Source organism: Lepidochelys kempii, chromosome 11 (genome assembly GCF_965140265.1).
Source record: "Lepidochelys kempii isolate rLepKem1 chromosome 11, rLepKem1.hap2, whole genome shotgun sequence".
NCBI lineage: Eukaryota > Metazoa > Chordata > Testudines > Cheloniidae > Lepidochelys > Lepidochelys kempii.
This window is the reverse complement of record NC_133266.1, coordinates 62,654,718-62,679,172: the sequence shown is the minus strand read 5'-3', so window position 1 is coordinate 62,679,172 and position 24,455 is coordinate 62,654,718. Positions and strand designations below refer to the sequence as shown.

General features: G+C 43.5%; 1 protein-coding gene across 30 annotated transcripts in view; it reads right to left on the bottom strand.

The window, feature by feature from the left end:
* Positions 1 to 24,455, bottom strand: part of ADAM23 (ADAM metallopeptidase domain 23) — a 200,127-nt gene that overhangs the window by 96,609 nt on the left and 79,063 nt on the right. For all 30 annotated transcript variants that reach the window (XR_012154367.1, XR_012154365.1, XR_012154363.1 and 27 more), the window contains 4 exons: positions 21,710 to 21,782; positions 20,877 to 20,956; positions 19,738 to 19,803; positions 1,062 to 1,133 (listed from right to left, as the gene is read on the bottom strand). Coding sequence is in view for 24 of the 30 variants with exons in the window: in XM_073306563.1 (XP_073162664.1) it covers positions 1,062 to 1,133; positions 19,738 to 19,803; positions 20,877 to 20,956; positions 21,710 to 21,782 (291 nt within the window). In the remaining 6 variants the exon portion in view is untranslated. The remainder of the gene's footprint in view (positions 1 to 1,061; positions 1,134 to 19,737; positions 19,804 to 20,876; positions 20,957 to 21,709; positions 21,783 to 24,455) is intronic.

The following is a 24,455-nucleotide window of genomic DNA, read 5'->3' as shown; positions in this document are numbered from 1 at the left end:
TTCCACACTGGCTACTGCAAGATGGGTCTGATGATTCTCAGCCCTTCCCCTGTGTGTTGGAGCAGACAGTCTTATTAAGTCTGGATGTGCTTCCTTTTCCTGAATTTACTGACAAGATACAAAAAGTCATGTTGATTCAGAACTGATAGCTGAAACTGGATTAGTTTCAGAGTACTTTCATGGTTCCTACTGGTTTCCATTACAGGCAAATACAAAGGCAAAACGTGGCCAAATATATCTAAATATGAGCTTTTAAGGGAAAAACACTGATACTATTCAGACGTGTGAGAATGTCTTCCTTTAAGAAGGTGTCAAATCAACACACAGAGATCTATTCTTCCTTCAGTATGCCACATAACCCCAAAACTGTGCGAGGTAGCTATATGTATAACTGGGAGAGATAGAGAGCATATATTTTATCTCCAGTTTTGTTTTCAGTTTATAGAATATGTTTCATACAAAACTAGTTCATTTCTTATCACATGTATATGTACTAGGCACGTGAATTCTGTTAAATGCTCTCCATCCCTCTCACTTATAAAGATGTTCCTTCACAAGAGGCTTTTTATATCACTGAAATGAAAATGCTTATTCACACTCTTCTGTTATACCCCCATCAGATATTTGTATTTTCCATGAGCTGTGCTCACAGCATTGCCTACTTGTGGCAGGTAGAAGCACTGCAGACTTTTATATACAGTATTAGACAGAGATAGATTATCTATCTATATATCTCAAAGCTTGATTAAATCTAACTATTCAACAGTGACTCGTGGAAAGCTCCTTCACAGCTCTGAGTTCCCCCAGAGCGCAAATTTGTGGCAGTTGCAAGCTTTGAGAAAATACCAAGAATAAATCTGTGGTTTCTTATGGATAGAAACCTTTCTACATAGCAGCCCAAGTCAGTCCTCTGCAGTGAAACTTTAAAATTATTTTTCAACCATTTAACAAGTGCTGATTGCATTTATTTTCATCCTAATGTCTGTAAAGCCAGCTTTCCATATAATGACTTAAATAATCAACTCAGTGATATAGTTTTCAGGAACCATAATGATACTTACAGCATCTACAAGGTTTACCACAGATTTTGCAAAGTTGTTTGTGTACGCATGGGAAGAACGATGTTTTTTGAACTAAAAGAAAAAATTTAAAAGAAATTAGATTTGTTTCAGGAAATATGGAAAACGAATAATCTTAATACATGCTAAGGGAGAAATCACAAAAAAATGGTCTTTTCAGATCACAGCATGCCTCCTGAAGTCTATGCTTCTATGAAATTAAATGAAAGCCTGTGCCAGGCTCAATAACATTTAACATGTACACATACAAAACATTTTAGTAAAAACTGTTCAGCCATGAAACAGGCTCTTAAAACTTTTTAAGAGTTTAAATAGTCAAATTTTTAAAAAGACATAATTGGGGCTAACGTGAGTTTTTCTCTAGAGCTCAAACTTATAAATGAGAGCTCAGAACTGTACCCTAATTGTCATGTTTAAACCTGACCATTTAAATACCATTCACCACTGACAGTGCACCACAACCTGAACTCTGAACTCAAAGGTGACAACCCATCACAAGCATCTCAAGCCTACTGACACAGTGGTTAAGTAATTCTCTCAGAATTAAAAAAAGATGCAAATATTTAATGTCAGAAAATGGCTCCTAAACAGCATCTTCTACTAGTTGTGTGTTGAAGTCCCCTGTATCGAGTATTAGCTTAATCAAATTCAAAAGACTATTTGGGAGAAATCCTGGGGTCAATGGAAGCTCCATAACACAGCAGATGACACAGCACATAACACAGCACAAGAAGATGCCACCCTCTAATTGTCATTCTACATATAACTCTTTACCAACTTATCCTTTCACAATATAACCTACTTACAGCACCAAAGATCCACAACTACTAGGGTCGGGTATGCGCAGAAGGGTGAAAACAGAGCAGAGTTAAGCTTGCAGTGCTTTATCTGGGTTAAGATAATGGTGAGTGAGTGTTTGAGGGTGGAGAAATAGAGAATATATATTGTTAGAGGGCTTAACTTTTCATTTTCTTTCTTTTTGTGGATATATGTTGCATGTGTAGCAGACAAATGTTTCTGAAGTTTTTTGTGTATTATAATAAATGTGCTTGTGACTTTCTGTATATTGGTCTATCAATCTCTTCTGCCAACAAGTCAAACTTGCCAAAGATGATTGAGACTCAAAAAAATCGTGAAGTTACGATTGTATTTTACAATATGATCTGCAAAAAGGGAAATTTGCGTCTTCAAAATGTTATGTACAATGAACTCAAAATCTGCACAAAACAAACCAGCTAAAACTTTTCCATGAAAAAGTTCTCACGAATTTCAGCTAATATTGCTTAATAGCAACAGGTCTTGCTACTAAAGAGTCATATTATGAGGTTCCCCAAAAGGTCTTATCTACGCCTCATTCTCAAGCATAGTAGACGATGTGAGACTGAGACACAAGAGGGTTCATGTGCCAAACTCTAAGCAACTGAGTTAGTACTCACATGCTTAAAGCCAGGCTCATGCTTAAATACCATCCTGAATCAGGGGGAGTAAAACAAAGACTCCCTGGACTCTAACAGACATGCCAGGAGCCCCTTACAGAAGGAAATTTAAAAATTACAACTATTTAACAGTTTTATCTAAACAGCCAGTTACTTTACTTTTCAAACTAAACATTATACAAATAATCTCTGAAAGCTGTTATACCACATTATATTGGTAAACTGTATACCAATTTTTCTTTTCATTCAGACCGATGCTATTTTTGCCTCACACAAGTCATTCAGTCAATTACAGATGAAATGCATAGAGATGGTGCATTTCACCCTATCAGCTTTGATTCAAATAGCAGCTGCAGCCCATCCACTCCACTTGCACAAGGTGATAAGCCATTTGATTTGTGTAATCACTGATCCCATGGCCCACTTCTGTGGCCTATTTGAACATCACCGTCCTCAGTGGCCTATGCACAGCCAGTGCTGGGATCCCCACTTCTCACACCACATAGGGTTGTCAGGGGACCCTACCTGTGCAATTGCTCTTTTAGCAAATCACCTCATGCAGCACCAAACACAGGGCTTAAATGGTATACACCAGCACCAATAAAGTAGGTTTTGAGGTTTTTCCTTAGGGAACCCTTTAGAACTAGCATATATTTTATCCTTAACAAGCTGAAAGAATTTGCTGGAAGTGAAAACAGTATTCTTGTGTTTCATTCTTCATTAAAATATTTGAATACAGAGAGCTATACTGACAGTACATTATAAAATACCAGAGAAGTTCCAGAAATAGAAACTAAGATGAATATAGTCTAAAAATAAGGAATGTAAATAATGTATTTACTTGGGTCTTCATTGTTATAATGAGTGAAAGTTTTAAGAAAATATGAAAAGTGAGTTAAAACATTAAACAATTATCAATACTTGATACATTTCAATGTCTGAAACACTGCGTAAGAAGAGGATTTTTACAAAGTAAAATCTTACTGCAGGAGAAATCTGCCCTCTACTGGTAAGCAAAACTCTTAAGTATATGCTTATAAGCTCTGGATAGTACAACCCTTACTCACACTGGTGAACACTTACAAGTAACCTAACTTGACTTCTTGTCAAAAATGGCATTACCCGTTTCTGAGTCACTGATGACTCAGAAGCAGATGATTTTGAATGCTTATGGATCAATGTTCTAACAAATAAAGCACAAGATGGGGTACTAGCTGGTGTCTGCTACAGTTCACCAAATCACACTAGAGAACTGTATGACTGGCTCCCTTAAGAATCTATCTATCTAAAATCTAATACTGTATATAAAAGTCTGCAGTGCTCCCTTAAGAATCTATCTAGAATCTATCTATAATGTGTAAGGAATAAAATGGAGGATTCAATCTGAGTGACATGTTCTGGACTTCTCATGCTGCCAACAGTAAAACGTTCTTGGAATTTTAAAATATTATAGATGACAATTTCCTAATTCAAAAAGTGTCGCTTCTAATAAAATGAAATTATATATTAGACCTTATCTTGACAGATAAAGAGGAATTAATCACAGATCTAAAAAATTAGTAGCTGCCTAGGTCCAAGTGCTCAAGGCTTGATTACATCTGTTATGTGCAAACAGAATACAGTCCAAACCAATCATATGGATACTTGGTGCTTTAAAAGGGCCAGGTCTCTAAGCTGAAAACAATTATAGGCCAAATCAGCTGGAAGAAATAATTTAAAAAGAAAAATCTGAACAATAATTAGGAAATATATAAGAATATTTTACTGGATGCTCAAAAAAACCCACAATTCCACAATTGAGAAAGAAGGCTATACTGGTATTTAAAACACAAATAAACAAAAAACCTTGCTTAGCAATGAAGTGAAAGCAGCAGTCAAAAATAAAAAAAATACATAGAAATGGAAAAAATATTAATATAAATTAGAAACTAGAACTGTAGAAAATTGGTAAGAGAAGCAAAAGGACACAAGGAGAAATCTATGGCCAGCAGAGTTAAGGACAATAAGTTGTAGTTTATGCATATCTAGAACAAAAGGACTAGACAATGCAACTAGACAGATGCTGCAGAACTGTCAATAATAATGCAGAAAAGGCAGAAGTGTTTGATGTATTTTTTTGTTTGGCTTTTTTCAAAATACATATAATGTATTTTTATCTTATGATGATGAATACCTTCCATTTCAAGAGTGATTCAGGAGGATGCTAAAAAGCAACTACTAACCTTAAACAGTCTTAAAATTAGCAAGTCCAGATAATTTGCATCCAAGAGTTTTAAAAGAGCTGACTGAGGAGCTCTCTGGACCATTAATGTTGATTTTTAATAAGTCTTGGAACACTCTGGAAGTTCCAGGGGACTGAAAGAAAGCTAATTTTGTGCCAATATTTTAAAAGAGTAAATGGCACAACCCAGGTAATTACAAGCCTGTCAGACTGTCTTTGATCCTGGACAAAATAATGGAATAGCTAATATGCAGCTCAATAAATAAAGACTTAAAAGAGGGTAATATAAATAATGCCAATCAAAATGGATTTAAGGAAAATAGATCCTGTCAAAACTAAGTTCTCTCTTTTTTTTTTAAAGTAAGATTTCAACTTTGACTGATAAAGGTAATAGTGTTGAGGAAATATATTTATGATTCTGAAAGACATCTGACTTGGTACTACATGACATTTTGATTAAGAACCTAAAAAGATACTAAATTAACATGGCACACATTAAACATATTAAAAACTGGCTGATAGGTCTCAAAACATAATTGTAAACAGGGAATCAAGTACATGTGTTTCTAACTGGATCAGTTCTCGGCCCTGCGCTATTTAAAGTTTTTATCAGCCACCTGGAAGAAAACAAAGCACTCCTGGTAAAGTTTGCAAATGACACAAATAATAGGGGAGTGGTAAATACTTAAGAGGATAGGTCACTAAAAAAGAGTGATCATAGAATCATAGAATATCAGGGTTGGAAGGGACCTCAGGAGGTCATCTAGTCCAACCCCCTGCTCAAAGCAGGACCAATCCCCAATTAAATCATCCCAGCCAGGGCTTTGTCAAGCCTGACCTTAAAAACTTCTAAGGAAGGAGATTCTACCACCTCCCTAGGTAACGCATTCCAGTGTTTCACCACCCTCCTAGTGAAAAAGTTTTTCCTAATATCCAACCTAAACCTCCCCCACTGCAACTTGAGACCATTACTCCTTGTCCTGTCCTCTTCTACCACTGAGAATAGTCCAGAACCATCCTCTCTGGAACCACCTCTCAGGTAGTTGAAAGCAGCTATCAAATCCCCCCTCATTCTTCTCTTCTGCAGACTAAACAATCCGTTTCCTCAGCCTCTCCTCATAAGTCATGTGTTCCAGACCCCTAATCATTTTTGTTGCCCTTCGCTGGACTCTCTCCAATTTATCCACATCCTTCTTGTAGCGTGGGGCCCAAAACTGGACACAGTACTCCAGATGAGGCCTCACCAATGTCGAATACAGGGGAACGATCACGTCCCTCGATCTGCTCGCTATGCCCCTACTTATACATCCCAAAATGCCATTGGCCTTCTTGGCAACAAGGGCACACTGCTGACTCATATCCAGCTTCTCGTCCACTGTCACCCCTAGGTCCTTTTCCGCAGAACTCCTGCCTAGCCATTCGGTCCCTAGTCTGTAGCTGTGCATTGGGTTCTTCCGTCCTAAGTGCAGGACCCTGCACTTATCCTTATTGAACCTCATCAGATTTCTTTTGGCCCAATCCTCCAATTTGTCTAGGTCCCTCTGTATCCTATCCCTGCCCTCCAGCGTATCTACCACTCCTCCCAGTTTAGTATCATCCGCAAATTTGCTGAGAGTGCATCCACACCATCCTCCAGATCATTTATGAAGATATTGAACAAAACCGGCCCCAGGACCGACCCCTGGGGCACTCCACTTGACACCGGCTGCCAACTAGACATGGAGCCATTGATCACTACCCGTTGAGCCCGACAATCTAGCCGACTTTCTACCCACCTTATAGTGCATTCACCCAGCCCATACTTCTTTAACTTGCTGATAAGAATACTGTGGGAGACCGTGTCAAAAGCTTTGCTAAAGTCAAGAAACAATACATCCACTGCTTTACCTTCATCCACAGAACCAGTAATCTCATCATAGAAGGCGATTAGATTAGTTCTGCATGACCTTCCCTTGGTGAATCCATGCTGACTGTTCCTGATCACTTTCCTCTCATGTAAGTGCTTCAGGATTGATTCTTTGAGGACCTGCTCCATGATTTTTCCGGGGACTGAGGTGAGGCTGACTGGCCTGTAGTTCCCAGGATCCTCCTTCTTCCCTTTTTTAAAGATTGGCATTACATTAGCCTTTTTCCAGTCATCCGGGACTTCCCCCGATCGCTATGAGTTTTCAAAGATAATGGCCAATGGCTCTGCAATCACAGCCTCCAATTCCTTTTGCACTCTCGGATGCAATTCGTCCGGCCCCATGGACTTGTGCACGTCCAGCTTTTCTAAATAGTCCCTAACCACCTCTTTGATCTGGATCCTGACCCCCCTGCACCTCAATCCTCTGCCCCAGCCCTAAGCCCCCTCCCACACTCTGAACCCCTCAACCTCACCCCCACCACATGAATTTTATTAGGTACACCAGTATAGAGGTGATGTGTCACACCTCACCTCCCTATTGGTGCACATAACAAAATTCATTCCACACATGGGTGGGAAAAATTAGAGGGAACGCTGGTTCTGAGGTGAGCACACAAATCTCAGATACCCAGCAGGCTGACATCACTGCTACCAGGAATGTAACCTTCCAGGAAAGGAGAAGGAGGGAGCAAGAAGCCAGAGGCTCGAAGGGGGGACCCATGAGCTACGACAGCACCAGATTCAAGTCCCATGGAGGCACGGGATCCCTAACTTATGGGTAGAGGCTCTCAAGGTCCTTAAGGAATCTGGCTGTGATATCCTAAGCGAAAACTGACCTGCCATCGAACGGCGGGTGGAAGGCTGAGATGACTGCAAAATGGACCTTGATTGATGAAAGGGACAAGCCCGGGATCTTGAGATGGAGGAGGCAGTCCAGAATGAGCTGCAACAAAGTTCATTCGGGGCGGACACCTTTATCCACAATCCAGCAGGTGAACCGCTTCCACTTGACCATGTAGATCGCTCTGATGGAGAGCTTCCTACTTCCCAACAAGACTCACTGAACCTCAGCCGAACACTGGTGTACCTGCACATTTAAGCAGCCAATCCGTCAGATGCAGCACCGCTAGGTTCAGGTGCAGAAGAATGCCGTGGTTCTGGGACAACAAGTACATCCCAAGCAGCAGCTGAAACGGGGTTGCCACCAAGAGGCAACATTGCTGAACCAGTGTTAGCACGGCCATTCCAGCGCTATGAGGATGATCTTTGCCCTGTCTTCATGAGGACCCTGGGCAGCAATAGCACCTGAGGGAAGGCATACATCAGAACCCCCAACCATGAGAGCAGGAAGGCATCCGACAGGGATCCTCTGTCCATGCCCTGAAATGAGCAGAAAACTTGGCATTTACTGTTCTGCCTGGACGTAAATAGGTCCACCCCACTTGTGGAAGATAGAACTGACCACCTCCGGGTGCAGGGACCATTCGCGAGATGAGAGTGTCCTGCTGAGGCGGTCTGCCCAAACATTCTTGGCCCCGGGAGGCGAGCGGCTACGAGATTGACATCGTGCTGCAGACAGAAGTCCCAGAGCTGGAGGACTTCTTGGCAGAGGGCAGATGACCTGGCTCCATGTTGCCTGTTGATATAGAAGACTGTGGCCATGTTGTCTGTCAGGATCTGAACCACCATGCCTCGTATGTAAGGCAGAAAGGCCTGGCAGGTTAGGTGAACCTCCCTGAGTTCCTGGACATTGATGTGCAGGGACCGATCGTGATTGGACCAACAACACTGCGTACTGAGATTGCCCAGGTGGGCTCCCTATCCCAGGTTTGAAGTGTCAGATACAAGAGTCACCAATGAGACTGGGACCACGAAGGGGACTCCTTCCAGGACCAATGAGGGATCTTGCCACTAGGCGAGAGATGATAGTACTCTGTCTGGAATCCTGAGCACCCCGTCCATGCTGTGCCAGTTGGGGACACAGACTGACACCAGCCACACCTGTAGGGGTCTGAGGTGGAATAGCGCATGCCGAACCACGTACGTGCATGCCGCCATGTGACCTAACAGTCTCAGACACGTGCGGGCGGTGTTGAGCATTTGGGCAAGCAGAGATGAGATGAGGTCCACCAGGGCTTGGAATCGATTCTCAAGGAGCAATGACTCTGGCTCGAGGGGAGTCAAGTACCACCCCGATAATTTCTATGCATTGCACTGGAGTCAGGGTTAACTTTTTCTCGTTTATTAGTCGTCCCAGGTCTCAACAGGTGCAACAGACCAGACTGAGATGCCTCCACATCTGATCTGAGGACCGGCTCCTTATCAACCAATCATCGAGGTATGGGTAGATTTGGACTCCCCAACGTTGCAGGTAAGCAGCCACTGGTGCTATACACTTTGTGAACACACTCAGAGAGACCAAAGGGCATTGCCGTGAACTGGAAATAGCACTGGCCGAACACGAAGTGGAGGAAGTGCTGGTGCTCCAGGAAAATGGAAATATGCATCCTTTAAATCGAGGGCGGCATACCAGTCACCCAGATCCAGGAAGGGAATGATGGAGGCCAGGGAGACCATGCAAAAGAGAAGGTTACTCACCTTGTGCAGTAACAAAGGTTCTTCGAGATGGTTGTCCCTGTGGGTACTCCACTTTAGGTGTCTTGGCACCTTGCGCTTGTAATCAGAGATTTGTAGTAGCAGTGCCCCGGTTGGCCGCGGTAGGCAGCTACTTAGCTTGCACAGCCAGCCTTCCCTCAGTTCCTTCTCTACCCCAGAGAGTCAGTGTGAAACTCCGAAGTAGAGGGGAGGAGGGAGGGTAGTGGACAACCATCTCGAAGAACCTCAGTTACTGCACGAGGTGAGTAACTTTCTCTTCTTCTTCGAGAAGTGTCCCTGTGGGTGCTCCATTTTAGGTGACTATGAAGTAGTACCCCTCAATGGAAGACGGGGCTTCAGAGTATCTTCGTTGATGTGGATAGCACTGAGAGTCCGAACTGAGTGTTGGCAGAGGAATGTTGTTCCAGGGCATAATGTTTGGTAAACGCATGGGCCGAGGCCCTGGTAGCCGCCTGCAAATGTCTACGATGGGTACATTATTGAGAAATGTACTGACGTCGATAGAGCTCTGGTGGAGTGTGTACGAACCCCAACTGGAGCTGGGATGTTGCTCTGATGATAGCACAGATGGATATAGCCAGAAATCCACGTAGATAGTCTTTGTTTAGAGATGGCCTCACCCTTCCATCGCTCTGTGACTGATAGAAAGAGATGTGACAATTTTCTAAATGTCTTTGTTTTTTCTAGGTAGAAGCCCAGAACTCTACAGATGTCGACAGTGTGAAGAGATGCCTCCCTGGCATCAGTGTGCAGTTTCGGAAAAAACATAGGTAAGTAAATGGATTACTTTAAATGAAATGAGGGGGCTACTTTAGGTATAAATTTAGGGTGTGCTCTTAGGATCACTTTGTCTTTATGGAATGTAGAATGCGGCCAGTGTGCCATTAGGGGCCCTAGCTCCCTTACTCTTCTTGCTGAAGTGATCGCGATAAGGAAGGAGACCTTCATCGATAGATGCAGCAAATAAGCAAGTCGCAAGGGGTTCGAATGGTTTCCCCATGAAGGTGTGTATCTCAAGATTAAGGTCCCATATAGGAGTAGGGTGTTTTAGGGGAGGGTAGATGTGGGTCAAGCCCTTTAAAAATAGTTTAGTTGTTGGATGAGCGAAGACTGTGGTTCCATCTACCTTATCACGTAGTGAGGTGATCGCTGCTAAGTGTACTTTTATGGAGCTATTTGAGAGGCCTACCTTTTTAAGGCCTAGTATGTAGTCCAGGACTCTGGATAGAGGGGCAAAATGAGGAGACATATGGTGAGCCTCACCCCAAGAGCAGAAACATAAACACTTATGAGCGTATGTTTTGCATGTGCTCGGTTTGTAACTATTCAAGAGAATGTCTTTAACCTCCTCAAAGTAATCCTGATCCAGACCCTTTAGCCATGGAGTAACCAGGCCTTGAGGCAGAGAACCGCTAGGTTGGGGTGACTGACGTGGCTGACGTCCTGTGTCAGGAGGTTAGGAAGTAGCGGAAGGGTTCGAGGGGCTTTCACCACCAACTGTCTCAGGTATGGGAACCATATTTGCCTGGACCATGTGGGTGCAATAAGCATGAGCCTGGCTTTGTCCGATTTTGTGTAGCACCCTGCTCAATAGAGGAATCAGGGGAAACCGTACATTAGTGGTGCCTCCCATTTTGTAAAGAGGGCATCGCCCAGGGAGTGGTGACCAAGCCCCACTAAGGAGCAATACTGAGGGCATTTTGTATCGTGAGCCGTTGAGAATAAATCTATAGTAGGGAATCCCCACCGGTTGAATATGGTCACGAGGGTTGGGTAGTCCATCTCCCACTCATAGGTTTGTCAGAAGTGTCTGCTCAGCTGGTCTGTCATGGGATTCTGAAGTCCTGGCAGGTAAGCTGCAGAAATGTCTATCTTATGGGATATGCACCACTGCCATAGGTGTAGTACATCGATGCAGAGAGGTTATGATTGAGCACCAACCTGTCTTCAAGACTGTTTGCGAGTCCTTTAAGGTATGAAGAGATGCATCAGTGCCCTTAACAAATAGTTTTTGGCCCTCAAAGGGCAGGTCCTCAACTGTGACTTGTACTTCCCTAGGGAATTCAGAGAGGTGGAGCCAGGATGCTTGAAGCATGACCATGGATGTGGCGATAGAACAAGCTGTCCTGTCAGTGGAATCGAGGGAGGCCTGCAGGGCTGTTCTGGCAATTAAGGAGCCCTCTGCAACATTGGCTTTGTATTGTTTCTTTGCTTCCTCTGGCATTTGTTTATAAGCAGAGTTAGGATGGGCTCCACCCTGACATCTGGTGGTGAGGTGTGGCAAGTTGTGGAAAAGAACTTCAGGGGCTGATCTCATTTGCATAGGCACACCCACCCCGCCTAGAATGAGGCCATAACTGCCCAAATGGTCACTTTGGCTGTTGTGGGATCCCCAGTGTCTCTGTTATTGGGGCGGGAAGAATAAATTGTTATTACCCTGATTATGGGAACTGTGCTTGGAACTGTACTTGGCCTTTTGTTATGATGGAGGGACTCACCATCAACTGAGTAGCACTCGCTAGGCAAGGGACATGGGTTCCAAAACTCTGTGAATGGAGAGAGACTTGAGACAGGTATTAGTACCTGGTGGTATGGGCCCCTTTGTGAGGGCCTGAAGCACCAATTGCACCTCTGTCTCTCTCCACTGTGGAATATCAGAGCTAATTTTGGGTCTATTAAGGGTCTTGCTACAGGTACTGTGCTGCATTCACTTTGGCCTTATGGTGCACCAGCACTAAGGCTCCCACTACTATGAGCTGAAATCACTGAGCACTGTGTCAAGTAGTGGAGAGCCGGAAGATCTAGAGTGCAGCGGTGCTGTTCGTGGATAGGCTGGCGGAGTGTTCGTGAGACGGCGACGTGCGCGGAGCTGTTCGTGAGACGGCGAGCTGTGCAGAGTGGAGCCGGTCGTGGTGGAGCGGAGCTGTTTGTGAGACAGCGTAGCAGAGCAGAGCCCTGTGGGGCAGTCAGCTTCAGGACATGTAAAGTGCCCCTTACCTCTTTCCCCCACACACAGGCACATTTTAGCCAGACTGGGGAGTAACACTCTGCAGATGAACTTTTGAACTCTGGGGCTGGACTTTTTGGACTTTGGGTGATTTGTGGATTGCTGGACTCAAGAGACTTTTGGGTTCTGGGACTCAAGAACCCGAGGGAAAGGATGTGGCCCAATTTTCTGGGGTGGGTCTTTGTTCATGGTTTGGTTAATGCACACTAGTTGCGGTAAAAAGAAAAGGAGTACTTGTGGCACCTTAGAGACTAACCAATTTATTTGAGCTTGAGCTTTCGTGAGCTGTTTCCCCAATTTAATGCTGATGTTGTTTACCGCATGTTATTAAAGATTCTCTACTACACCGAGACTCTGTGCTTGCGAGAGGGGAAGTATTGCCTCTTTGAGGCGCCAGGGGGTGTGTAAGATTTTCCCAGGTCACTGGGTGGGGGCTCGAGCCAGTTTTGCATTTGCTTTGATGAGAGGGAACCCCTGTGTACTGAACCCAGCCCTTGCTGCTATCAACGTGGCCTGGCAGAAGGGTTACATGTTCAATAAAGGATGTCATTTTATTAAACAAGTTGTAAGTGTATTTCACTAACGGAGCGGAGTAGTTTGCTATGCGAAACTGCAGTGAGGCCAAGGAACAGGCTTCACGTCCAAAGAGCTCAAGCCTTTTCCAGTCGTTGTCATAAGGAGTGGTTTTTGACTGGTGCTGTTTTCTTTTTTGGTTTACTGCCTCTACGACCAGTGAATTTGGAGCCAGGTGAGTAAATAAGAACGCAGCTCTTTCACTGGTGTATAATATTTTCTGTCAGAGTGTCTACAGGAGAGTGGGACAGTAACAGGTGTCTGACATATTATCTTTGCAGGATCCATTATACAGCATTGATGGGTAGAGCTGTCTTTGCTGATGGGGATGCCTGCAAGATGTCAGTAAGTTTGTGCTGGGTCTACGGCAATTCTGCAACACTTTTGAATAAGCCCTGGAAGGACTTGAAGTCATCTCCTGTGGTGGGAGGCGGTGGTGTAATTATTTTGTCCGGGGACAAGGATGAAATATGGGTGGGTGGCAGTGTATTGCCTTCAGGAGCCTTTTCCTGCTCCTCTCCCTCTTCCTCCGGTGCCTCTGATGGTGGTGGGTTCATGGGTGAAGGGGACTGGGTGGCCCATGACGCTGGTAGGTTGGGGGGGGGGGGGTTAAGATTCTGAGTTCTGCAGATTGCCCACGGGTCCCAGTATGGCCGATTGGGTGGCATAACAACGGGCAGTGGCATCCATGGTGTGCTTCCCAGCTTTTCCCTTGTATAGTTAGTTGTTGGTGAGACAGTCCTGGTTTTGGAGAGGGATGACGAGGGGTGAAAAGGCTCGAGTCATCCTCTTCGTCCTCATCACTGGATAGAGGGGGTGCAAATCCAATAGGAGTGCCTATTTGGCTCAGTCCTTACCTGACTGGGGTGCCATCGGTGCCGAACAGAGGGGTTCCCAGCATGGAGATCACCAGACAGGAGGACCTGGCAAAGGGTTGCAGAACCGGGAAGCTTAGTGCCGTGGATGACAGCGTAGTATGCTCTGACGGTGCTGAGGTCTTGTTAGGCTGTGTATATGCAGCAGGTGGCGCCGTTACACTAGCCGGTGCTGAGGCTTTCTTCGGCACTCTCAGTGCTGAGCTAGGGAGCTTAGCTTTAGCTCATGCACCTGAGTGAGAGCCTGGCCACGTCGGTGTCTTGGCTCCTCAGAACGTCTCGGTACAGGACATTCCTGGTGCCTCTTGGACTGAGGTTGTCGGTGCCATCGGTACCGGAGCACATTTTTTGCCAGGAGACCACTTCTTTTTATGGGGATCTCTCCATGGTGATGACTGTGACCGATGTTTGGTCATCTTCTTAGGTGCAGGATCCTTAGACACAGTTTGGGTGGACCCCTTGTCTGACGCTGTTGCTGGAAACTGTTGGCTAGGAGGAGTCCTGGACTCTGGGTTGGAGGCTGGCCTGAGGGATTTCTCCATCATTAATCATTTTAGTTGGAGGTCTGTGGCTTTCAGTGTCCTGGCAGATAATTTCTTGCAGTGTGGACACTTCTGTGGTACATGGGTTTCCCCGAGACAGCGGATGCACTGAGTGTGACCATCCGATACAGGAACTGATAGCCTGCAGGTCTGGCAACGTTTAAAGCCGAGAGAACCAGGCATGCCTGTGGAGGTTCAGGTCTACAGAAAACGGTCATAGTTCAGTCATCATTGTGGAGACCCACCAGGGGCAAGGGGAAGCTAATGAAACAAATAAATGAAATAAATAAATATTTGGTTGGGTTTTTTTAAGTGGGTAAATAAGGATGGAAACGGAAGAAAACCGACAAAGGGGATAAATAAAAGTAGTAATATAAGCAATTTACGAAATAGACGGGGGCGCTGCTGTTGCTCTGACTCAAGCCAAAGGCGGCAGAGAAGGAAATGAGGGACGGTTGGCTGTGCATGCTAAGTAACTGCCCAGAGCAACACAAGACAGCTGCCACACATGCATGGCCAACCTGGGCACTGCTACTACAAATCTCTGATTACAAGCGTAGGGCATCAAGACACCTAAGGTGGAGCACTCACTGGGACACTCCTCGAAAAACTACTTCAACTTCTTGAGAGACGTGTTGAGGCGACGCAGGTCCAGGATAGGTCTGAGGCCCCCTTTTGCCTTCGGAATTAGGAAGTAGCAGGAGTAGAATCATCTGCCTTCCATGTTCCAAGAAACCTCTTCCACTACCGCAAGACTCAGGAGGTTTTCGACCTCCTGAACGAGGAGTTGCTCATGAGAAGGATCCCTGAAGAGGAATGGGGCAGGGAGATGCGAGGGATGGTCGGCTATAAATTGCAGGATGTAACCTGAAGAAATGGTACCGAGTACCTAGCGGTCCGATGTGATGTGGGACCAAGCCAACCGGAAAGGGTGGAGGCATTTGAAGAAGGAAGGGGATGGATCCAGTACATTGGCTGGGCCGCCATCCCTGGGCGTACCCTCAAAACAGCTGCTTCTGGCCTCCCTAATTTTTGGGAGGGTCGGGCTGTGCCACTGGATGGGAAGGTGATGGATACTGTCTCTTAGGCCCCCTGTCCTTCTCCTTCCTCCTGTAGGAGCCTGACCTGGAAGCCCCCCAGGACCTAGACTGTGGCAAAGGAGGACAGAATGGCTTCCTGGATGCTGAGGGGTATGCAGGCCCAAGAAGTGGAGGGTGGCTCAGGAGTCCTTAAGCCAATGGAGCCTCGAGTCAGTTAGCTCAGAAAAGAGCCCTGTACCCTCAATGGGGAGGTCCTGGATTGTGGCCTGCATCTGTGGGGACAGCCCAGAGGCCTGCAACCACGAGCTGTGTTTCATGGCCACTGCTGACTCGATCACTGTTGCCGCCAAGTCCGTCACATCCCAGGCCATCTGGAGGACTCCCCTGGCCACTGCTGTGCCTTTGCTCACTAACACAGTGAACTCTTGGGCATGGTCCTGCGGAAGGGCCTCCGTGAACTTCCTGAAGGAATCCCACAGGTTGAAGGTATAACGTCCCAGCAAGGCCTAGTGATTAGACACTTGGAACTGCAAGCTGGCCGTTGAATGAGCCTTTCGGCCAAACAAGTCCAGCCTCTTAGCGTCTTTATTTTTCGGTGTCCCACTAACCTGTCCCTGCCTGTCCCTCTTGTTCACTGCGGACACAACCAGTGATGCCACTGGGGGATGAGTGTATAGATACTCAAAGCCCTCTGCAGGGACATAATGTTTCTTTTCCGCCTTCTTGGAAGTCAGCAGAATACAGGAGGGAGATTGCCTCAATGATTTGGCTATCTTGAGGACCGCAGGGTGGATGGGCAATGAAACCTGTGCTGGGGTGGTGGCCAAGATGACGTTGAAGAGGTCATCAGCCTCCTCAGCGACCTCCTCAATTTGCAGGCCAAGGTTCTCTGCCTCCCATTTAAGAAGGGCCTGGTGTGCCTTAAAATCGTCTGGGGGACTGCTAGGGTGCGGTGTCCTGGCGACTGCCTCGTCCAGGGATGATGACGAAGATTTTACCACCCGAGGGAGGGCGTCGTCCCCTTCTTTTGTGGGGGAAGGTTCCCTCGGTGCCGGGATGCAGTGCGCTGCCTTGGCCTCCGCCTTGGTACCGCGTCCCAACTGTGGTGCCGGCAGTGCTACGGCGGGCTTGCCCGATGTGGCCAAGGAGGACTGGGAGTATTGGACCGGCATCATCGGCACCCCCATGGGTTCCAGTATGACCACTGGGGGGCCCACTGTCCCTGCTGCATCGGTATCGTGGCTGGTGCTGCCTCAGTCTCCCTCATTGGTGGGGAGCTACCCCTTCTCAGCGATGGGCTGAAGTCTCTGGTGACCATGGCGGGGCTGTTGAGGCCTGGGTCTGTTTGCTGACCCTGGCGAGCGAGCGGCGGGATGATGGTGAGTTGCACTGCCTGCCCAAGGAACAGTACTGGGGCGAACGAGACTGATGCCGAGATCCTGAACCACCCCTCCAGGACAGCGACCGACGCCTGGGAGACTGCCTGGGAGAGGGTGACTGGCACCGTGGTGAACTTTAGCTGGAGGATTGCCGGTACCGTTGGTACGGGGAACGGTGCCTCAAATCTGGAGTCCCACGCCTAGCAGGTGGAGATCTCGGAGAGCTGGGGCACGGTGCAGTGGTCCGAGGTCATGGCGATAGGGGCCTGTGTCTGTGGTTTGGCAACTGGGAGAGTTCTGCCAGGCTATGCTGCACCTTCGGTGCCAGGGGTGGAGCCGCTTTGGTCACCTGGTGTGGCACATGCAGCACCGGTTGGCTTTGCTCTTTAGCTGTTGAGACAGGTTTGGGCACTGAAGGCCCCATGATAGGCTGGGAGCCCCTGTCACTGCCTGGAGTGGGGGGCAGGTCCTGAGCCGGGCTGGGAGGTCCAACCTCAGCGGCACCCCGGAAAGCCCCAATGCGGGCGCATGGTCTGATAGAGGTCCTTTGCCCGTGGCCCCTCTGTCCTTCAGTACAGAAGGACTCCGCATCTTCTGCCGCTTCTTTGGCACCGGCGAAAAGGAGCAGTGCAGGGCTAAGGCTGGTGCCAGTGATGTGCTGTGCACCAAGGCCAGGGGTCACCTAATGAAATTAAGAGGCAGCAGGTTTAAAACAAATACACAATAAACCTGTGAACTTGTTGAAAGGAAAGTAAAAGGCCAAAAGTATAAATGGATTAAAAAAAGAATTAGATAATCTCATGGAGGATAGGTCCATCAATGCCTATTAGCCAAGATGGTCACGGTTACTACCCTATGCTCTGGGTGTCCCTAAACCTCTGAATGCCAGAAGCTGGACTGGATGACAAGGGATGGATCACTTGATAACTGCCCTGTTCTGTTCATTCCCTCTGAAGCATCTAGCACTGGCCACTGTCGGAAATGGGATAATGTGCTAGATGGACATGTGGTCTGACCCAGTATAGCCATTCTTACGTTCTTATTATTCAGGTTGTCAGACAAGATGATTGCAACAGTTTCTTCTGGCCTTAAAAATCTAAGAATATAGTAAAGAATCTATGAATTGGCATCAAGGAAATTACTCACATGGATTAAGTGTTCACCAATGTACGGGTTACATATTCTAACCTTTAAAATTTAAAGGGTAAATATTTTACATTCACAAATGCTTCTTTTAGAGCTACTTCTACAATCTACTCTACAAACAAAAAATTCTGCAGGGTGTATCAGAGTGTGAAATTTTCCCTTTAGCTGTATTGCACGTCTTCATGGTCTTAAATATATTTTTCTAGTCAAAGAACAAGAGTTTGTAGTGCATCTAAAGAATTAAGAAACATCTGGTAGGAGACAATTCGGACATTCTACTGTTTGTGTTAAATGGGGAGACGGGACAAAGAGAGAGAGAGAGAGACAAGGGAGAGAGCGAGAGAGAGATTGGCAGCATACTCGTACCCTTAGTCCATGTTATAGGCCTAAGCACATGGTTTTGGCACTCAGATATTTCGGTTAGGCTCTTGCTACGAACAGGCGGCACTTCGATAGCCCGGTCTTGTATTATTGAAAAAATTACTGAGTTATTATCCAATGCTTTTTAAAAAATAACACTTAAACAGGTACTTGCTGCTCATTTTTTCTGAAACCTAAGTGCTTGAAAAGATATGTACCTACAGGCACATATACTGTAGACATGTAACACTAAAAAAATAAACGGGATAAATAATTTGAGCTTGCAAATGAGGTCAACAGAAATTTTCAATACATTCTTGTAAAAAAAGTCTGCAGGCTTGTTCCCTTCTAAACATCTAAATTTTACAGAACGCTGAGGCGCAAATCAAGCCCCCCTACTGAACAACATGCAGCAGGGCCAAAGTTAAGGGGAAAACTCCATAGTCTTGAGGCTACAGGAATTCCACTACATAATGTGCCGGTGTAGGGAGTAGATGGGCAGGTTTTGTGGCCCCATGTGGTAGTCAGGGGGCATGGCCTATTCAACCCATAGGTAACCTGAGAATTGGGGAATTTCCCCAGGCACACCACAACATCTGTTGAGAGACCTAGTACTTCTATCCTACTCCCCAGGCACCGCCTTTCTGATTTAATCTGCTGAACAGGCAGGGTGCTGACATTTTGATAACCCTATCTTACTTGGCACAATTAATGAAAGCAGTAACATTTAAATAGCAAATGTCAGCTGATCTAGTTTCTTTAATATCTCCTAAAGGAAAAGAAGAAATCAGAGCAGAATTCTTTGTAAATGTAACATATCTTGCTTAATCCAATGGCAAGATTTATTGTTTATTTCACTACCCTGCCTATTTATATGCATGGATTTACCAGGAAGAAGAAAAAAAAGAGAGATAGCTTCACATGCATATCTTACTGCCCATATATCAAAGCTTTTTACTCTAAATTGTGTCCTACTGGTCTCAGCCTGTTTCTTTAATCCTTAAAAGATGGAATTTAATTTTTAAATTCTAACAGTACTGCCAATTAACATAGTTAAATATATGTTAACATAGATCTTATCTATCTACACACACACACACGTATATACAATACTAATAATACATATTAAAACACTAATATACATAATATATATTAATTTGGTAATGTTTGTAAAGTACTTTAAGTATTCAAAGTGCTGTCTAAAATGCTATGTATTATTATTAACTACTATGGGCCACACAGTGTCTTTCAGCTTAGCAGTAGGTATCCCCAGGGGTACAGCACCTCAGAGACACTCCTCAGAAGCACGTCACCCTATTCCTGTCTTGCTCTGCGGGAGAAGTACATTTCTACACCCCTTAAAAGGATGTAATTTATTTTCCACATTGCACAAAGCTACCTTATCTTGCTACCAAGAAGGGGTATAGATCCTCTCTCCACACCCAAAAATCTGTGCCAAAGAGTGAGGTACTCAGATATAGAAACTTAGACAGACAGGTATGGACCAGCCTCTGAATCAGATCACAAGGAAGATTGCCACTGGATCTATATCCTTACCATTTTATGGTCATTGACAATCATGAGCTCCAGATATTTCATCTCTTCAAATATACCACGAGATGCCTGTTGGATTTAAATATACATTGTGAGAAATGACAGTGTGATGGTAATTTTTAAAAATAATTCTGCAGCTGGCCTAGGTATCTAGTAGCAGTGGGAGAGCCAAGTTTATATCCCTCACTGGCTTCAATGGGACTACTCACATACATGTTATTCGAAGTGAATAAGTTTGCCAGAATTGAGAAAGCTCTTCAACTAGTGTAAATTGACATAGCTCCATTAACTTCAATGGAGTTACATGGATTTACATCAGCTGAGGATCCGGATCATTTCATTTAGAATAAATTCAGATCCAAACCTCTTTGGCCAAAGTTTAGAGAAAAGGCTATTGTTTCCATAGAACTTAGTGTTTAGAAAGACCCAGAAAACAACGTCCCCCTTGCTCCATTGCAATATTTACTAGACTTAGGAAAAAAGTGATTTTTTAAAAATGGTAGGGTTTGAAACCCCACACATTGTGCTGTATATTCCGAGGAGAAAGCTGTTCTCATACAGACAAATGGGTACAAATTAATATTAATGAAAGCTAAAACAAGCCACAAGCACATTTATGTAGACAAAATGAAGTCCATACTGATGTATCTAAACTAGTTATAATGTGTATTGTGTCTGCAGACTGGGAGAACTGTCCGTATCTTTTTTTCTAACCAACCCAATTTTGGATCACACATTTATTACTTTTGGCTTTGTCCATACTACTTAATGAGCCATGTGACCATAAGAGAGGGCATCTATATAGTAGTCAGGGTTGTACTCGGTCCACAGTAGTATCAGGCCTTAATGATCATTGAAATTTTAATCACACTTTCACTATCAAATTTCTGTTCAAACTGTACACGGTATTGCTGTCACTCTATAAACTATATCTATTTTATTTTGTACATTCAGGTTCAAACATAATGGTGTCATTTGGTGGAAAACTGTACTGTATTATAAAAATATGAAAGACAGATATTTTAAACTTTGGTTCAAACATCCAAAGGATTTTGTTTTCTAAGAACCAATGCTCACTTATAATTAAAGAATTTGGAAATTTATGCAGCACTGCATAGGTCTTAACTTGGTGTCTCACTTACACTCACGGCCCTCTTTCTTCTCCTTTTCCTGAGCCACTGTAACTCAGACAGGAAGGACCACTCAGAACTAGATTCGGTCTCTGAAGAAAATAAAATTAACAAAACTTAAATAATTTAGCATTTATACTGGAGCACATGCAGTTTAAACCATTGTAACCATGGAAACTGTTTACAGTGAGATTAATTAATATCTCTCTGTATCTAAATTAAAAGATGGAAAATTTCAAAAGTTAAAAAGTTTAGTGAAATTCTAAGAACATTCAATAAAACATTATAGAAATCATTGTGATGTGGACACTTATCCAGTGGGAAATGGACTAAGAACACCTAATTCACAAATATTCCCTTTTAAAGGTGAATTGCAAAGCATTCTTTAAAATTCATAACTTTTAAGGATCCCATACAAATAACAAAGTACGTGAATAGATTTAAAATTACAAATTAAACATGCACTAAAAAGGGACATAAAGAGGCTAAGACCTGACCATACAGTTTTGCTTTTTCTCTTTCATGTGTTGATGACAATCACTAGCATCCAAAAAATAGCAGCTTATTAAAGTACTAATGATGAAACCAACAGCTATTCTCTGCCAGAAAAACCTAAACACAGGTCTTGATAGGTAAAAACATTTCAGTTCAATTTTAACATTTCTGAAATTCAATGTGATGATAATAAACTTGGTATACAGAAGTCAACTTGATAATGGTCTTTTTTCTTATTCTTCTAATAGTTCAGCAGTTTAACATAGGCTCAATTAACCTGAACCTCAAACTATTTACATTACAACTAAAATTATTTTTGTTACTGAAAACATAATGTAACCAATACATACCAGCATTATTCATTTGCCTCAAGGTTTGTGTTCCCAAAGTCCTCTGGATGATGTGTGGCCTGCCTGTGCTTTTCTAAAAAAATAGAATGTATAAAAACATTTTCAACATATTAGCAATGCCAAATGAAAAGAAAGATGCACTTATTACAGTAGATTGATATCTTATTTGTTCTTTTTCCTGAAAGGAAATACCAATATCCACTGACATAAATGTAACATCTTTACATTGGTGCTATGTATACTTTACCTGGATAACTTCTAAGCATTAGATTCTTAGAATATTAATCCAAACATGAAAGCCTGCACAATTTAGTATGATGTACTCTTCAATTGTAGAAGGCCTTATTTGGAAAACTCTCTCCCAGAGCAGGTTACAAGCTCCTGATTAACAATGCTGTATCTTTCTCCAGGGCCAGAAGAGGTGAGACAAGTCTCTCATTAGGATTGGTGGGTCAGGCTTCTTGCCTCTATGTCTAATCCTGCCTCAGCTATTGACTGGCTGTATGGTGAATCACTTGGCCGCTCTGCCTCAGTTTCCTAATCTAAAACACAGACAATATTTATCACCTACATTACAAATGGTGTCATAAGGATTAATTCATTGATTATAAATCTCTTTGAGATCCTCAGAGAGAAGACATTAATAGAGTAGGCAGTATTATCTCAAGAATCCAAATTCTACCCTCTGCATACATACATATACCTAGATACAGTCTTCCTGCACCTGGTCAAAAATAAAGATATGCCTATTATAAATCACAAAGACTAGCTACTTAATTGTATTGAAACTTAACAGAAAAAACAGTAAGATTTATGTCTCTTTCAACATAATTAATGCACAGTGCCGTAAATCTATATATAGGACAAAAAAGAATAAGTATTTTGAAGTTTTCTCCTTTTAAAATGATAAATCTGATAAATCTCACAGTTTAATACATGCCTCATGGATCTCGGTCTCCTCTCCCTTGTCATTCCATTACTTGACCTTGTCAAGGCAAACAATGCTTTTGAAAAGACAGAATGCTATTTTTGTGTAACTCCTGAGAGATTTGTATAAAACATGGAAGTAAAATATTCAAAAATTCAAACTGCACATGTACAGTAAATATGATTTAGTTTCATATACTGCCTTCCATTCTTAAGGTATCCCAAAGGACTTAATCAACAAAACAATGAGAGCAACACTCGCAATCAAATAACTGGTGTGGACATCTATCTCAGGTATTATGCCCGAAGCGGGCGATCAGGTGCCTAACTTGCACTGACTTTCAAGTTGGGTGCCTCACTGCCATTTATGGCTCTGAAAATCTCCCTACAGGCATTTTATTTTGGTCAGTAAAAGAAAGTAGTTTTATTGAGAACAATACTCTTGCCTCAAACTATCCTCTATGCTCTTTAAAACTTCCACCTGGACACACAGAGGTGGCAGAGGAGATATTTTAAAATCTTCCATAAATTACAGTAATTTTACAAAGTCTAAAAATAACCCTAATTATTTCTTTCCATTGCCTCAAGCTCTGTATTGCAGTGTCAGCATAAAAAGTGAAATTTTACTGTCCTAGTTGAAGAATATCCTAATTGTATGTCTCCTAATTAAGGAGGGGTTACCAGATCCACAATGACAGCTTTCAGAGTATCAGCCGTGTTAGTCTGTATTCGCAAAAAGAAAAGGAGTACTTGTGGCACCTTAGAGACTAACCAATTTATTTGAGCATAAGCTTTCGTGAGCTACAGCTCAACATACGGTCAGTTTTCAACCAATAGCCAGTGTCATATATAGGTTACATTTAAGTACAGTATGTAGCTTTGTAACAAGGAGTCTTGCTCCAGCTGCCACACTAAATGGTTCCTAAATTATTTTCCAGTGGACTATCATTCCAACTAGGATTAACATTACCTGAAGCATCTTTGGGCTGGAAGTCACAACAGATCATTCAAAAGATATTCAAAGAGTGTATTATCCTATACAGTATTCTCTGAAAGTATTACTTATCACACACAGACTAATGATCTTGCAGTTCCTTTGCGGGACTCTGTTGTCATGTTTACTGTTACCAAGAGAGGTTTCAAAAGAAACCAACAAAAATTACAGCATTTTGTGTAATTTATCATGCATTGATGAGGTGCCAGGCAAGATACAGAGCCTGAAAATCCTCATCTTGATGTCTCTTGGATACCCAAAACCCAAAAATGTCTCTTGGAAATCAAATGCAAGTGCAGAAGTATCCCACAGGAGAAACATTCCTGGACTATTGTGCTGAAATTTGTAAACTAGCCTTTGTAAACAGCTCTGTTTACATCAATGCCTTCAGGAGCAACAGTACATACATACTATACTTAAAGAGAGCCACAAGTTAAGTAGACCAGGCTCAGAGTGTGAAGAAGATATTTGGGTAAATATATTCCTAAACCCTGACCCAATTTATTCATCTATTTGTATCAGAGCCATTGCATACAGGCACTACAATCCTCTGCGACAACTATCCAGCTGCAACACTCTATATAGAGTGCCTGACCTCAGCTCCAAAACATAGGTTTTCACCAAGTCAATGATAGGATCAATTAGCTCAAAAAGTAGAGGAAATTGGTAAACACTTTTATAGTCCACAAATCATTCACCATGGGAATAAGCCCTTAGAAGCCACCAACATAAATGGCCTATTCCCAAATCTAAAGTGAATTTAAGATTAGAAAATTCAAGTTAAAACATGGAATTAAAAATAAATCTTTAATAATTCAGATTTGA